Below are 15390 nucleotides of genomic sequence, written 5' to 3'. Positions count from 1 at the left end.
TACAGTAGTCTGGTTTTGCTGTGATACGTTGAGATTTAGGTCTGTCGAGAGCTGACATTTACTAAAAGCGTTTGCTGTAGTTTTTATGTGAATCTTACAGGTTTAGACAATTCGTATCAGAATTAAAAAATTACAAAACACCAGTCTGGTAAATTGTAACTCAGATCAATGAAGCGCATGTAATACGCATTCCTGATTATATTTAACTGAGTCTCTCTCTCTCTCTCTCTCTCTCTCTCTCTCTCTCTCTCTCTCTCTCTCTCTAGACTCACCTTATCTTGTTTATAAAGATAACTGGACAGACTGCTGAGTGGAAAGAGAGAGAGACTCATGAATTGGCCTGGTGGGTTACAGAGACGTTATGGATCTGACTAAAATGGGTATGATACAGCTCCAGAACCCCAACCACCCCACTGCGCTGCTGCACAAGGCCAATCAGATGCGCCTGGCTGGCACGCTGTGTGATGTGGTCATCATGGTTGACAGCCAGGAGTTCCATGCTCACCGGACTGTGCTAGCATGCACAAGCAAGATGTTCGAGATCCTTTTCCACCGCAACAGCCAGCATTATACCCTTGACTTTCTCTCACCAAAGACCTTCCAACAGATTCTGGAGTATGCGTACACTGCCACGCTCCAAGCAAAAGTGGAAGACTTGGATGACCTGCTGTACGCAGCAGAGATACTCGAGATTGAGTATCTTGAGGAGCAATGCCTGAAGATCCTGGAGACCATCCAGTCTTCAGATGAGAACGATGCGGAGGTCAACATGAACGATGGTGGTACAGAGGAGGATGAGGAGCACAAAGGCAGGCATGGCAGGAGCACTGCCGGCTCCAAGAAGCATTCCATGGAGGACAACGTCTACGTGTCCACTGCCCAACAAGCACTAGCACTGTCCAGCATTGTGGATCAGAGCCCATCTGTCTCCACTTCCTTTGGTTTGTCCACAATGAGCCCAACCAAAGCTGCAGTGGACAGCCTGATGAGCATTGGCCAATCACTGTTGCAGAGCAGCATGCAGCACGCCCTGGACACAAGGCAGACCCAGAGTAACCCACACTGTGTAATGCCAGAGATCAAGACAGAGATGATGCAGGTGGATGACGCTAACGGTCGTGAGAGCCCTAGACCCATGGAGTCCAGCACCTCGAGCAATGGAGACCGTAATAGTGATGGCGATAAGAGCCGTGATGGGCCTGGTACCCCCACCAGAAGCAGTGTAATCACCAGCGCCCGTGGGTTACAGTACGTCCGTGAGGACGGAGTTGGTGATCATCCAAATGAGGGTGTCCAGATTGGGCTAGAAGGTATGCAAGGTATGACCGAGAAACACCTGGCCTCCCTTTATGGCCTGCCACTCAACCATAAGGGTGAGGCCTTACTCTCCATGCCTGCCTCCATGGCCTCGACCCTGCATATGTCTCCAGCTTTAGCCATGTCCATGGACTTCAGCGCCTACAGCAGCCACTTGCCACAGAGCTTCATCCAGAGGGAGTTCTTCAACAAGCTGGGTGAGCTAGCAGCTGGCATGAAGCCGGACGGGCGCAGCGGGCAAAACGAGCGCTGCAATGTGTGTGGTGCTGAGCTACCTGACAACGAAGCTGTGGAGCAGCACAGGTGAGTAGTTTCCAATATCATCTCCTGTCATGTTTCAGAGCATTGTGCTGGTGTCTGTATCTGCATGGTCAGTTCTTCATATTGACTGGAGGTGTTTTGCCAGTCTTTAATTCACCACATTATTTAAATTCAAGGAATGGTGCATGTGCTATCTCGATACAATTAGTATTGCAGGTCACTGAAGTGAAGAAATGGAAGATATGCATGTGTAATTTCCGTGATTTAAGATCTCAGGATCAGGAAGCTGCCAGTTGAAGATCATTTACAAAGGTGGCTGCTGATTGCTTATCTTTGTTAGAGGTCAGTTTCCGTTACTGCTGCGATGGTAATGCATTAATACATTACCAATTTATCCTTGTATGTCTTTCTTGTATAAAAATACAAGTTCCTCATCGACACAGGAAATTGATGTTCTGCAAAACATGAATATATTTAGCATTTAGCCAAAAGAGTGAAGAAATAAGGAGTTGAAGTTTTGACTGAAAGAACAGCTTTATTTTTCAAAATTTTGTTCCTTTTTTAACTAGAGGGTGTATATACTTTTTTTTTTTTCCTAAAATGTTTTAGATTAATTTGGCAGTTTATTTTTACCAAATAAAAAGGCTGAAGAAAAGGGGGTATAATAATTATTAATGGGTTAATTAGATTTACATTATGAATTCATATTTATAATAGTAATTTTAATTTAAAAGGTATATTTTTTAATATGTAGAGAAAATAAAATGAAAAAAGATTATTTAAAAAAAATTGTAATGATGTAAGGGTCTCCTTTATTATTATTATTATTATTATTATTATTATTATTATTATTATTTTGCATTATGAGGTACATCAAATCTCAACCTTATTTATAGAAAAACAAGTGAGGAAAACAAGGTCTATACTTCTTAAGTGGGCTCTAAAACCTTATTCAAAAATGAATAACATTAAATAATCTGTCATTTAGAGTGTGCATATTTTTTAAACTAATTGCATAGTTTAGAGCCAGCGCTCTCAAAATTTTGGAGCTGGGAGTTGTGTGTATACATGTGTGTGTGTGTGTGTACACATATTTACACAAACAAACATACATACATACATGCACACACGTATGTGTGTGTGTATATTGAAGGGATTAGTGAAGAGAGTGCTGTGGCTGTGCTCCTTGGGTCACACTTTGTTTTAGAGTACTTTTTGTAAATCATCAAATGCATCAGAAGTCCACAGACAGAAGATTATCATAAATGTTTTCTATGCTTCATTTTGGTCCTGTTAGCATTGTGTGTATGCTGCTTATGCTCGAGGTGGTGCTCGCGGATTTGGGTGCTGATCATTTCCAGGCCTGGTCCAGTGGCTGTGAGAGCTGCTGGAGAGGTGCTGCTCAGGTCCATTAGCAACACCTGGGGAGAAGCCTGGCTAATGGGAAGCAGCCTGCAGTCCAGCCTCTGACCCCCACCGCGTGGCCAGTGACAAGCCTCCCACCACAACCGCAGCCTTTATTAGCTTTATGAGAGGGGCCGAATGTCCAGCCCAGGAAATGAGGGCTGTGTGCAGGGCCTGGACCGACCTCCATGCTGTAACCTTTTGGTCACTCGGCTGGCCTCTGCTTCTCGTCAGCATAGCTGGAGGGGGTGCTGCTGTTGAGGGATGGAAATCTCTAGGCTCAAGCTTTAGAGTGTTCATCACATTTATTTCCATGGTAGATAAACAGTATCAATTTTTTTTTTACCAACTAGAATTTCACAAATGTGATACAAATCACACAGAGATAGAAGAGCGTTAACTTGAAGGTGTTTATCTTTTCCTCCACAAATTATTTCACATAGATTCTCCCCATGATCTGCTTACATAAGCACTTGTCTGGGTGCCACTTGCTGACTGAATGGCATTTTTTTTCAACAATCTTAGTTTCAGTGGTTTTCTTTACTGAGTCAGTTGAGATTTTAAATAATCTGCTGCACACGATTTGTCCAGGATTCGGTTTCAGGCTTCTTCCAAAGTAAGGCAGAGAACAGGGAAGTGGATGATCTGACTTTAACCAATAAATAAGTTTTTATTAGATAAGTTACCAGCTTGAGGTTTTGTCACTGTCAATGACATTTAGTGAAAAAGAAAACAGTTGACAGTTGAAGCTTGTGTGATGTAAAAGTTGTTGGTGCACGAGTGAATCATGAGGAGCTGACTCATTAAGTGTTGAAGGTGTGTCATGATGTGTGTTTTAGAAGAGAAAAACTGGTCCTGGTTAATAAAAACTGTTTAGAATTCCTGTGTGTAGTAATGAATGACTTGTATTTCAGTACAGGGTAATGAGGTGTTCGTCAATGTCTGTAAATATCGGTGTATAAATAGCCTTTTTCATTTTGTCTTTCCTTGAATTAATATTTGCTTTGCCGTTATTCTTGATTCTCAAATCATTTCCTATAGATAAGAATTCATTACAGCAGCTGTGGTGTTTTAAAAGGCTTCTTTTTAATTGCCGTTTCTCTCCTTTTCTTATTGCCCATAATATCAAGTGAAAGCACGAATCCTAATTCGATTCCTTTTTGAATGCGAACGCTGATTTTGTCGTGTGACAGAGACGGCCGTGTTTGTTTTCTAAGGCTATTTACAGGCTTGTACTCCTGACAGCTTGCGGCACACAGGGAGACGGGTCTTGTGAGTAATTACACATTATTTCCCAGCGTCTTGTGCCAGGGACCCTGCCATCACCAGTTCCAAATGTGAAAAATCTTTCTGTTTGAAAGCTCATTTTGCACAAACAGGTCAACGTAATTAACTATAATTGTTTCCAGACATGGCACAGGACCCTATACGCGCATGTGTGTATAAATAAGTGCTCACTTATTGCATGGATTTAGTGTGGTCCATTTATTCAGCCGTGCCCTGGCTTATGTCATGGCTCATATCATGGTGAGATGTGGATCTGGTCCAAGACGACGAGAGAGAGTCGAAGAGACGGCCTGTTGCAATGGACCTCGCGAGTTATGTGACGGAATCAGGATGAGATATACGACTCCGGATTACCTAAAATGAAAGGGTTTGTTTGTTTTGCAGTCACCCGTGGTTTCCTTGCCGTGGCTAAATCGCAGCTCTCTTTCAGCAGTATCACAGCTTTTTTTGGCAACAAATTTGACTCTCTGTTCTTAGTTCTTGATTTATTTTGATACAGAAAAAGCAGAGACAAATTTGGTGCCATGACATCAGGAAGACAGGATTAGTGGAATATTTCAGTAACCTCCTAATCAGCTTGCAGAGAATAGCAATAATTCGGGTGAAAGCTCTTGCACAAAAAAAGCTCATGCTTTTCTTGTTAGTTCATGTACGGTCTAACCAATAGGTCATCTTAGGTCAGGTCCTGTTTATTGAACCTAAGATCATATTTACCACTTGTCTGTTTAAAGCTATATAGCTGTATAGAATTTCAGCTGCACCACAGACATTCAAAGTGCGTCATAAGTCCATAAAATGATCATCATAATCTTTGGCCAGTCAGTATGATTGATACTGTTTACTATTCACACACAGTATCACTGAGCCTGGTTTTATTCTTGTGGTACGTGTTGTGTATTTTAGAAATTGTTTAAGAATTATATTTGGGGCAGTTTTGTGATTATGATTTTCTTGTACTACAGTGCTGTTGAATTCTATACTCTGATTGGAGAGAATCAGAATTTTGCTTGTGCAAGGCCACTTCACACCGCTCCTTCACTGCTTATTTCCCTATAACAGCACATCTTCCACCTACTGTACTTACTATATATTGTGCTTTATAATAAAGTGGCACCCTAATTGATTTATTAATGTCTCAGGAAATTTAATTGCAATTTAACAAAGATGGTGCAAAGACTAGTGACTGATGATTCTGTATTTAAACATGCTTATACATAAGCATTAGTGAATTTGGTTACGCTTAGCGCTGGAAAGTACATTACGTTTGCTTTTTCTAACATACATATTTTGTGAACTTAAATGCAGTAGTAGCCGACATGGCAAGAATTGAGCTTTAAGTTCAATTAACTGACGAAACCCGGTGGTTCCACCATCTAGATCTTAAAGCCGTATTGTTTTTATAACGAACGTCAACGTTACATGAATCAACAGTTTGATACCGCAGATTAAAAAAGCCTAACCTAGGTTTCCTGGATGCTGCTACTGTAGCACCTGAAGGTAGCCTTGGTGTTTAAAGAGGAGGCTGGTCTTATCTTTGAATATCGGAGGCACTGATAATCCTGCACTCTCCTCTCCAGTACACCAAGAGCAGATTGGCCTGATAAGCTTCATGGAGCTTGTGAGGTGAGATAACACCAGCGTCAAGCTGCAGCGACGTGAGCAAGGCAACGTGTGCAGCTGAGCCTCACCACAAAACCACCAACGCTCACGCAACAGCCGTAACAACTGTGACTCTGAGCTGCTCTCGAAGCCAGACCATGTGGCTTATAACGAGCACGCGCTGCTGTCCAACACTTCGGCTGTAAAAGTTATAGTCACTATTTGCACAAAAAGAGATTTAGTGCATTTAGTTCACTGTGTTCTTTTCAACAGTATAATACTCTTCATGTCTAGGACAGCATGCACCTTCTCTATAAACTTGATCAACCCATTTTTCTTCTAGTCTCCCACAGGGATATCACCTTTTACTAGTTGATTTCTAAAATCAGTCGGAGAAAGCATAGCCAAATGGGTCACCCAGCCAACAGCTTAAAGAGCCCTTGAAATTCCAAGGGTCTATAAAGGCGCCATTAAAGTTTGTCCGTTTATCCGCCCTGTTTTGTGTAAAATTGTAAAATGTGCCTTTCACCAGCCGATTGGTTCGAGTTAATACAGTCCCTAACTTTTTAACAATATACTAATTAAGTATGATGATAATTAAAAGAATGTGACTTTCCAATCATTTTCTTTTCTTTTGCCAGAATGTTGGCCTTGGCAAGGAGAAAAGAGGCTTCAGAATTAATCCTTTATAAAAATTTATTATGAAGAGGTAAAATATGCTTTCATGGAGTTAATTTTAGTTTCTTTTTTGTTTTGATTGCAGGTCATTTCTCTAATCAGATATACTTAATTGCTCGTTATACGAGTTTGTTTTGTTCGGATAATGGAACTGTAAGAGCTATCTGTGTCTGATTTAAGTCTGATATCTTTTTCCAGTGATTTCCCAAATGAAATTAGATTTTTTTTTGACCATGTACTGAGCACTCACAGGCACTCTATTTGGTAACTGCAGGTGCTTTATTTAATCCTTAACACAAGGTTTTGTTCATTTTTTTGCACATGATCATTTGGACTATTCCAGTTCAGTAGGAAGATTTTTAAAAGCGTTTTAGTTGTTTGATAGATCTAGTCTTGCTGTGCATTTTAGAATTACTATTGTATGTTTATGTAGCCCAAATACAGTGTCTGTTGGCAGGTACCCAGTTATGGGCAGGCTTTAAAAGGCCCTGGTTGAACTGTAAAGATTTACACCGGCACCCCTCTGATCTGAGATCTGGCTTCTGTCTTCCCTGTCGAGAAGTGAGATGTATCGATTAAAGACTTAGCACAGGGTTACATCGCATGGATTGGAGCGCACGTCTTTACTACAGCACAAGACGTGTGTCAGAGCGTCCTTCCAACAACAAATATCTTGTTGTTAATCCATTTTGGGCTTCTTTTTTTTTTTCTTTCATTTTATGTTAGATTTATTGTCACTTGTGATAAATTTATCTAAATGTCCCGAGTTAGATTCACTGCAGGCTTTACAAAATGAGAGGCAGTGTTGGCGAGTCCAGCATGAATACCAAGTAAAAGTAAACGCAGATAGGCAGACAAGGCAGCCTCGTCTTATTAAAGCGATAAGCATCGTGTGCCCTAGTGGAGAGACAGGCTGGTTGTGCACAGGGCTTTCTGACCGAGGTGCTTTTCACTAGCCGTCTCCTTATCTGCAGCCTGCAACTGGAGATGAAGGGATTACAGTCAGAGCAGAGTGCTGGGAGCCCAGTACGGTGCCAGGTGGCACACCAAGCCGTCTGTGAACATCTAAAGCCATTCTGCCTCACCACACACACATACTGAAATCAGGTTTAAGCAGTGGCCATAGCGATGGAGATGAAGCAAGCGCAGGCTAGCCTAGATAACAGGATGGTGCAAAGAACGAAGGAGGCCCCGTGTCTCTTTGGCTTGCTCCAAACCCTCCCTCACCTGGCCAACGGTGCTGAATAGCTACTGGTTAACGGGCCTCTGACCTTCTACCCATCAGGCAAGCTCGGCTTAAGAAGGCTTTATTCGCACTCTCTTTTGTCACTGTGGGGTTCTCAGATAGGCTACTGTTCTGCTGTGCACCTCGTTAAGGAAGGGGAAGAAAGCAGAGGCTAGTCAAATCTTTCCTTCTCTTTATCTTTCCTAGTCTTTAGGGGAAACCCTTAACATTTTTTTTTTTGCAAAACCCTATAAAAGCTTGCTTCCCTAACACGGTTTTAAGTACAATAAGTTAAGAAGCTAAAAACTGTGTGTTGATCAGATCCAGGATCACTTCAGGTGGAACATTAAGAGACTACTGTAGTGTTCAATTTTTAAAATGGCTGCCATCCTGGTCAGGGATTAGGAGACAAAAGTCAGAAGACAGGAATTTGGGAATTTTATATTGTTTCTTGTTTTATCTTGAAGCAAAGTGTGTAATCCTGATACCTGTTCCTGGTATTATTTATGTAGTCTAAAAATCGAACGTGTCCTACATGTATGGTCATTATGAATATGTTGTTGTAATAATATAAATAGATGACAGGTAACTTTGTGTTCTTAAGTATTTACTTACATTTAAAGTTGCATGAAAACATTTTTTTTGCATAAAAAAACCAAGAAAAGTTTCACTGCTTTATGAAAGTGTTTTCATTCAAATGGTCTTTATAAGGCAGCAGTTTCCTCTTTCTGGCAAAGTACAGTGTTTTAATCCCATCAATTTCCCATTAGCATCTGGTTTCTGGCTCTTGCCACATGAAAGAAGACATGTCGGTTCCCCCTCGGTGATTCTAATGCGCTGCAGAGCTCCATGCACAATGAAGGGCCAGAGCAAAGAGCCAAGCCAAGCGTGTATGGGGCTGTGTGAATGCACTGCTGGGGCTCCGGAATCCCCTGGAAGTATCAAATCAGAGCCTTCCACGGGCTTCCACCGAGAGGGGCTCTAATTAGCTGCTTTGTTGCCTGTTGAATAGGGTGCCAGAGACTGGCAAGGGGCCCCCAATAGAGCGATACAAGTGTGCTAAGAAGGGGGTCATAAAATACCCATCACAATAGATCTGTGTGCACCCGGGACAGGTAGGAGCACTGGAACTCCATGCGCTTGTTTATCTGTTAAACCTGATCTGATGTTGGTTCAGTGGTCTTTGAAAGCATTATTGGTGTTGCTTCATGTATGGTACATAATGAACTGGTGTGTTTCTCTCCTTGCTTTTTTTTTTTTTATTTTGGTTTAGGGCAAAGAAGCCTCATTCGGTCTCAAGGCATTATCTTAAGCAGGCGGCATTTGAGATATTGAATGGACACAGTAAGGAAACTCAAATCCGGGCGGTATGTATTAAGCCGCATTGTAATCCTGGGGGATCAGTTGGATAAAGTGTGGAATGAAGCTTAAAACCATAATTAATTTATGTATTTGCTGACTTGAGGCACCCGTTGTTACTGCCAGTAGGAATGGCTGGATGATGGACGGCATGCCCTTAGGAGACTGAGCCTGGGAGAGTGACGGCGTTCGAGTTCGAGACACTTACATTATGAATTCCATAATGCACCTAATTCAATAGACGAGGGATGATTTCACCAGGCACACTGCTCTCATTTATGCCAGAAGTGCACTCTTTCTCTTTCACTCACTAGAAATGGTCATTGCGTGGTCAGCAATACGATCGTTAAGGCTCACTTTATCATCGACAAGAGTGAGACCATTGTGTAAAACTGAAATATTCGACAATTGTTTAAACCATGCCACTGTTGTTTTCTGATGCTCCTACACAGCCATATTGTTTGTGGTCCCCACTTTATCATTCTTATGACCTGTTCAAATCCAAAGTGAGTCTACACGATTCGAAATGTGTTTCTGTGGATGAATGAATATAGCTCTTGCCCTCTTTTTTATTGCTCACCCATTTTTGAATTGTCACTGAAAATGGGGGTTGGATTTTTATCGACGCGTTACAGCGACTTGAGCTTTCTCCTTTCAGTTCAGGCTGAAGTATTTTATGTTCCCTCGCTGTCTGGAGTCCAAAAGCCATTCCGTTTACTGGACTGATCACCAGTGCAGCTCGCTGTGACAAGTCATGACTCAAACTGCATCATTTCTGCTGTTTGTGTCCATGGCAGGGCGATACAGATGATGCTGTCAGGAGGCGCCGTACACCATTAGGCATAGTGTGATGCAGAGTCTCCATGTTTTCTTCCCCAGCACGCCATCCTCTGCAGCCCTGCCCTGCAATTTTCTGCACCAAGTTTCCTGTTTGACCTGCAGTAAAGGAAAGTCACATTGACTCTGGGTCTTTCACACGTCGACTGTATATAGAAGCTGGAGTCCCTAACAGGTGTTGGTGCCTTATCGTCACATCACTTCTTATCTCTAGGGCTCAGCTTCCTGTTCCTTAACACTTGCTTCAGAGTGGGGAAGTATTTCACTTAGCCTCTGACTTCTTGCACGCAGAGACACACAAACACACATAGTTCATGAGCGAGTCCTGGTTGCAAGAGTCTCACCATCAGCATTAGCATTTGCCACAGATGGCCTCGGGTGCACATTCTCACATACGGCATCAGATTTTGGTCTTCTACTCACGCTGCATTCACCAATATTCACTTATTTTATATCTGTGAACACAGCACTGCATTAGAGGGTTGGCAGAAAGTGATGATCAGGACAAAAAAAATATAACTAATAGAAACTAGTTTGCCTCATACCTCCAGGGTTGGGGGTTCGATTCCCGCCTCCGCCTTGTGTGTGTGGAGTTTGCATGTTCTCCCCGTGCCTTGGGGGTTTCCTCCGGGTACTCCGGTTTCCTCCCCCGGTCCAAAGACATGCATGGTAGGTTGATTGGCATCTCTGGAAAATTGTCCGTAGTGTGTGAGTGAATGAGAGTGTGTGTGTGCCCTGCGATGGGTTGGCACTCCATCCAGTGTGTATCTTGCCTTGATGCCCGATGACGCCTGAGATAGGCACAGGCTCCCCGTGACCTGAGGTAGTTCGGATAAGCGGTAGAAGATGAGTGAGTGAGTGAGAAACTAGTTTTCTTGTTGTCAGAATAGACGTTTGAGCGTCCAGTTTCTTCTTGGTCAAAGCTGCATCACAACTTGCCTGTAAATGTAAAGATTGTTTTTGGCATTATTATTATTATTATTATTATTATTATTATTATTATTATTTGAAAACAATTAAAACATCCCATTTTAGTTCTAGAACCATGCCATTGAGCTGTTTGTTTAACCTCTTGCTCAGTGTTGGTGAACTGGAACTGGGAAGTAAGTTTTGGCCCATTGATTGAGTTTGTAGAAATGGATAGAAGCATTGGAGCTCAGGGTCTGCGTCTGTCTGATTTTAAATCCCACCTCTGTGGATGTAATGCTGTGAGCCTGGGGGTCTCGGAGCCATGAGAGCCTCCATTGTGAGAGGTCGGCTCTGTTACAGTAGAGTGGATGCAGGGGTCTCATCTTAAACAAAGGTGGGGTCAAACAGGCCCCCATTATTTACAGTAGTCCCTTTCATTGCCCTAGTGAAACAGGAGCCTCCATGGGCCTCATGGGAAGAGCTGTGTTTTTGCTCAGTCAGGCCTTCAGTAAGGTCAAAGAGCAATGTGGGTGGGGGCAGCTGACTTCCAGAGGATTCATAGTAAGGCTTTTTTTTTATTGATCAGCAAAGAATTTTGTCACACGGGCAAAGTTTAGAAAAGCAAAGTGGGGGTGACTTTGAGTGGTCAGAACTAGAGTTGTTCAAATTGTAGGATGGGACAGAACACACCACTGTCATTCCTGTCACATGCACAAAGGACTTAGCAGACAATGTAAAAGCTTTCTTTTGTCTGCATTGTTTAGTCAGATTGGATGCAGTGCTCTACATAATTTTGTTCTACTGCAAGAAACTTCCTGCCACTTTCTCCATTTTGGTAATAACACTGGCCATGTGGTTCGACGTGTTATTGATTAACACTTAGATGAAAGCCGACACATTTAAGCTCGTCATATGCCTTCTCGTTGGATCCAATCCCCCAAAGCCGTTTGAAAGCAGTAATATTTGTTTTCTTTCATTAAGAAAGGGAAAGTGGTGCAGCCAACTCTTGGCTCTTCTAAGCACGGTGCAAAAGCACCATCTGCCAGCAGAATCCCACGTAATCTTGGCGTAATCTTGATTTAAATGTTAGAGAAGAAAAAGAAAGAGAGAGCTGGCAAAAAAAGTGAAGCTTACATTGAACACACAGAACAGAACAGTCTGCTGGAACAGATTTTATTATTTTTAGTTACACAATGCCAGGAGGGTCAGAGGTCAGGGGGCAGAGGTCTGTATAGGGGTGGGGTGGTGGGGTCCGGCATGACCCCAACCTTTAAGCCCTTTGTCCTGATTCTAACTCAAGCTCAGTTTGACAGAGGCTTTGAATTTGGTTGATGAAAATGTTGACTAATTTATGAGGGGAAAGAATATTTTGTTTATAACCACTAAATTAAGAAGGAAAAAAAAAGTCTGCTTGAAGATGCCAGGTAAGTGAAACAGTAACCACATCATTTCATTTCTAAACATACCAAAGTAAAATCTCCTTTTGAAATTGATCAACCTTTCATTTTGTCTGTCCTTCCACTCTACTGGCTAAGGTCATTTCCAAGCTCCACTTCCAGTTCAGTCGGCATGAGCTCTACATTTCTCTCTCGATCTCGCTTGCCTTCCAGGGCCAAATAGAGTTGTGCGAGTCCTGTGTGAGCTTCAGTGGCCCCGACTCCTCTCCCCTTCGCCCCATTGTCTCTGCGTCCCCTCTCCCCCGCTATTGTGATGAGGTAATGGCTCCTTCATTCTGGGCTTGTCAGCTGCGCTCTGTTGTCTAATGTGTGGAATGGTTAAAAATAAACCTTTTGTGTACACTAGCTGGAGAAAATATCCAGCGAGTGAGAGAGAGCAAGGCCTGGAGTCTAGTGCAGGGAGGGGAAGTTGTTAGCACCAGAATGCTTGTGATAGGGCAGTGCATATACTTCATACTGAACCAAGGCTGGGAAAAGCGAGCTATCGACGGATTACCTTAATGATTCTGGGGAAAAGCTGTTCGGGAGGCGTGTTAGATCAGTAGGGACATGATTTGGTGTGATTTGACCTGTAATGTGTTCACGATGTGAAAGTTAACCTAAAGAAATTCTGATTTAAGGAAAAATGAAACTCCCCTTATATTGAATAGTCAAATGCTTTTTATCTTCTGTGCTATGCAAACACTCAGAGGTCAAATAGCTTTCCTGTAAGGTGGAGTACAAGCAGGAATGTTGCCACAGCCTGAATCCATTTTGCCTGGGTCTCCATCCAGAGATTCTTTTTTACCTTTAAAAATATTTTACTCAAAATACCTTCAAATCAATGTTGCATTAGGTATGTCCAGGATTTCAGATGAAAGATCAGGCTTCAGACCAGCTACAGGAATGAAAACTAAAACTAAATTATATCTTAAGCCTTGGATGCTACATGAGACTCTTAAAATTCTAAAAGATAAAGATGTGGCATCTGAAATTTTACTCTTTGTTTTTATTTTTTTTTCTTTCTGGTCAATAGAAGTCTTTGAGACTCCCATTAACGGCTAGTTCTTGCTGTATCATCAAAGCTCATTCAAAAACCTGATTTCTCTTTACTATGAGCTAGCAATAGTAACAGGGATGCCTCACCTGATTTGGTTCAAAATTGATTTTCAGAATTGATTTTTTTTTTTTTTCTCCAATCAGTTTGTTTGTGATAGTTCTTTAAATGTACATTGTCAGGGCATTCATGTTCCTGCTACAACTCAATTAGTTTGTTCCTCATTGAGGAGTTACACGCTAGCCATGAGCCTATTTTTTGTTTCTTTATCTTGTTTTCTTATTAAATCTTTTCATTGGGTGTTGACTGATTCTGAGATTATCAGAAGAACCCTTTGTATACAAGAAAACCTTGTATATAAAATTAAATAAAGTTGAATTACCACAGAGCAGAGTTGTACAAAGCATTTGGTGTACTGGTTGTGTCAGCCTGCAGAGATCACAAGGTCATGTGGTTTGTGGCTGTATGTTATAGGAATCAACAATATTCCAAGAATGAATGAACCTGCTTTAATATACTATAAAAAGTTTTCTTTTATTCAACTGTGCGGTGTATATTCACAGTTGAATTGTCCTTAACTATTACTGTCCTTGGCTATTATTTTGTGTTGGAGCATAAAAAATGGAAAATTCAAATATTACTTGTACCACTTTTTTTTAGCACTAGGTTTCTAATTCCATTGCACTGGACAGCTCCTGCTATTTGTTGCTTCTTGCATTTGTTATTCATTCTGCTCCATCTTCTTGACACAGCTGGGCAAAGGTGAGTGCTTGAAATACAAACGGTCAGAATTGGTCCTCTAAAGGCTATTGTACTGTCGGGTTGGACAGGGTGACGTCATCTTGCTTATGATGTATAATAAATCCTGAGAGAGAGAGAGAGAGAGAGCGATGAATCCCAGACTGAAGGCCACAAGCTTCAGGTCTGTGGCTATATGGGCTTTCAGTGGTGCGAGTTGCTCTGGCTTTTGCATGGCCTCTAGGTCTTGACCCACGCCTTTGTTCCACGAGTCCGATTTTCCTCAGCGAGAAGTGGGCTCTCAGAGCACCCTCGACCCCCCGCTGAGTCTCCTACTTCACCACGTTAATAGTGGCACTGGAACTAATTTTCAAACCTCAGAAGCCTTGAGATCCTGCATTGTCTTCCCACTTCAAAAAATCTGATATTGTTTGCATTGTGAGCTCTTTGCCCTTTTTAGAGAGTTTGTTTATATTTTGTATTGTGATTTTTTTCCCCCCCTTCACAAATATGGCACTTATCATATCAATATCAAATTTTAAAAGTTTTTTTTCTAGTTTTATTAAATATAAACTTAAATAAGCCTAAACATGATTGGTGCCTGCCATTTCTCTTAATTATTTTTGTGTGTCTGTGTAATCTAAATATATCTTAATATAATATGTATAATGTATTTTGGAAGACAAAATAAGGCTGTTTCCGTTTTACCCACAATATGTCTTTTCACTTATGTCCTGCTAATATTAACCTTGACTTTTATTAGCCCACACACAGTGGCAAGACTTGTTATATGGAGGAAAGGTACAGGACTAGACAATTGTTGATCTCTTGTTTTCTTTCATCCCTTTGATTTTCGCTCTGGCTCCGTTCAGGATGATGGAGGGAGCACTTTTATTATTTTATTGGACCAATGCAGAATTCTTTCAAAGGTGCTGGATCTCGTCTTTCACTTCCAGCCCTAAATTCTCACACCTGGTGTGAAACTTTCACTCTGTGTCTGTGTGTGTGTCTGTGTGTGTGTCTGTGTGTGTGTCTGTGTGTGTGTGTGTGTGAGAGAGAGAGAGAGAAAGAAAGAGACATTGGGTGTGGATGTCTGTCTATCTTTGTGTCAGAGCTGTGTTTTGAATTTAAATTTAACATTTTTTCCTGATACTTATAGAACTAGATTTGCGATGGAGATTGCCTGCCGTTTGCTACATTTTCTTGGCTGTATTTAACATTGGAGTAAAAAATGTTTGATGAACTTGTTAAAAATGTTTCCATGTTTAATAATTGACTAAAAA

The 15390-nt window shown here is 41.7% G+C and overlaps 1 protein-coding gene across 1 annotated transcript in view; it reads left to right on the top strand.

Annotated features, from left to right (window-relative positions):
- zbtb16a (zinc finger and BTB domain containing 16a) overlaps positions 1–15390 on the top strand; it is a 95854-nt gene that overhangs the window by 2092 nt on the left and 78372 nt on the right. Inside the window, exon 2 of the mRNA XM_060891325.1 lies at positions 267–1620. Within this exon, the coding sequence (XP_060747308.1) occupies positions 362–1620 (1259 nt within the window). The 5' untranslated portion in view covers positions 267–361. The remainder of the gene's footprint in view (positions 1–266; positions 1621–15390) is intronic.

Source organism: Tachysurus vachellii, chromosome 17 (genome assembly GCF_030014155.1).
Source record: "Tachysurus vachellii isolate PV-2020 chromosome 17, HZAU_Pvac_v1, whole genome shotgun sequence".
Lineage (NCBI taxonomy): Eukaryota > Metazoa > Chordata > Actinopteri > Siluriformes > Bagridae > Tachysurus > Tachysurus vachellii.
This window is presented reverse-complemented; position numbering and strand designations above follow the sequence as displayed.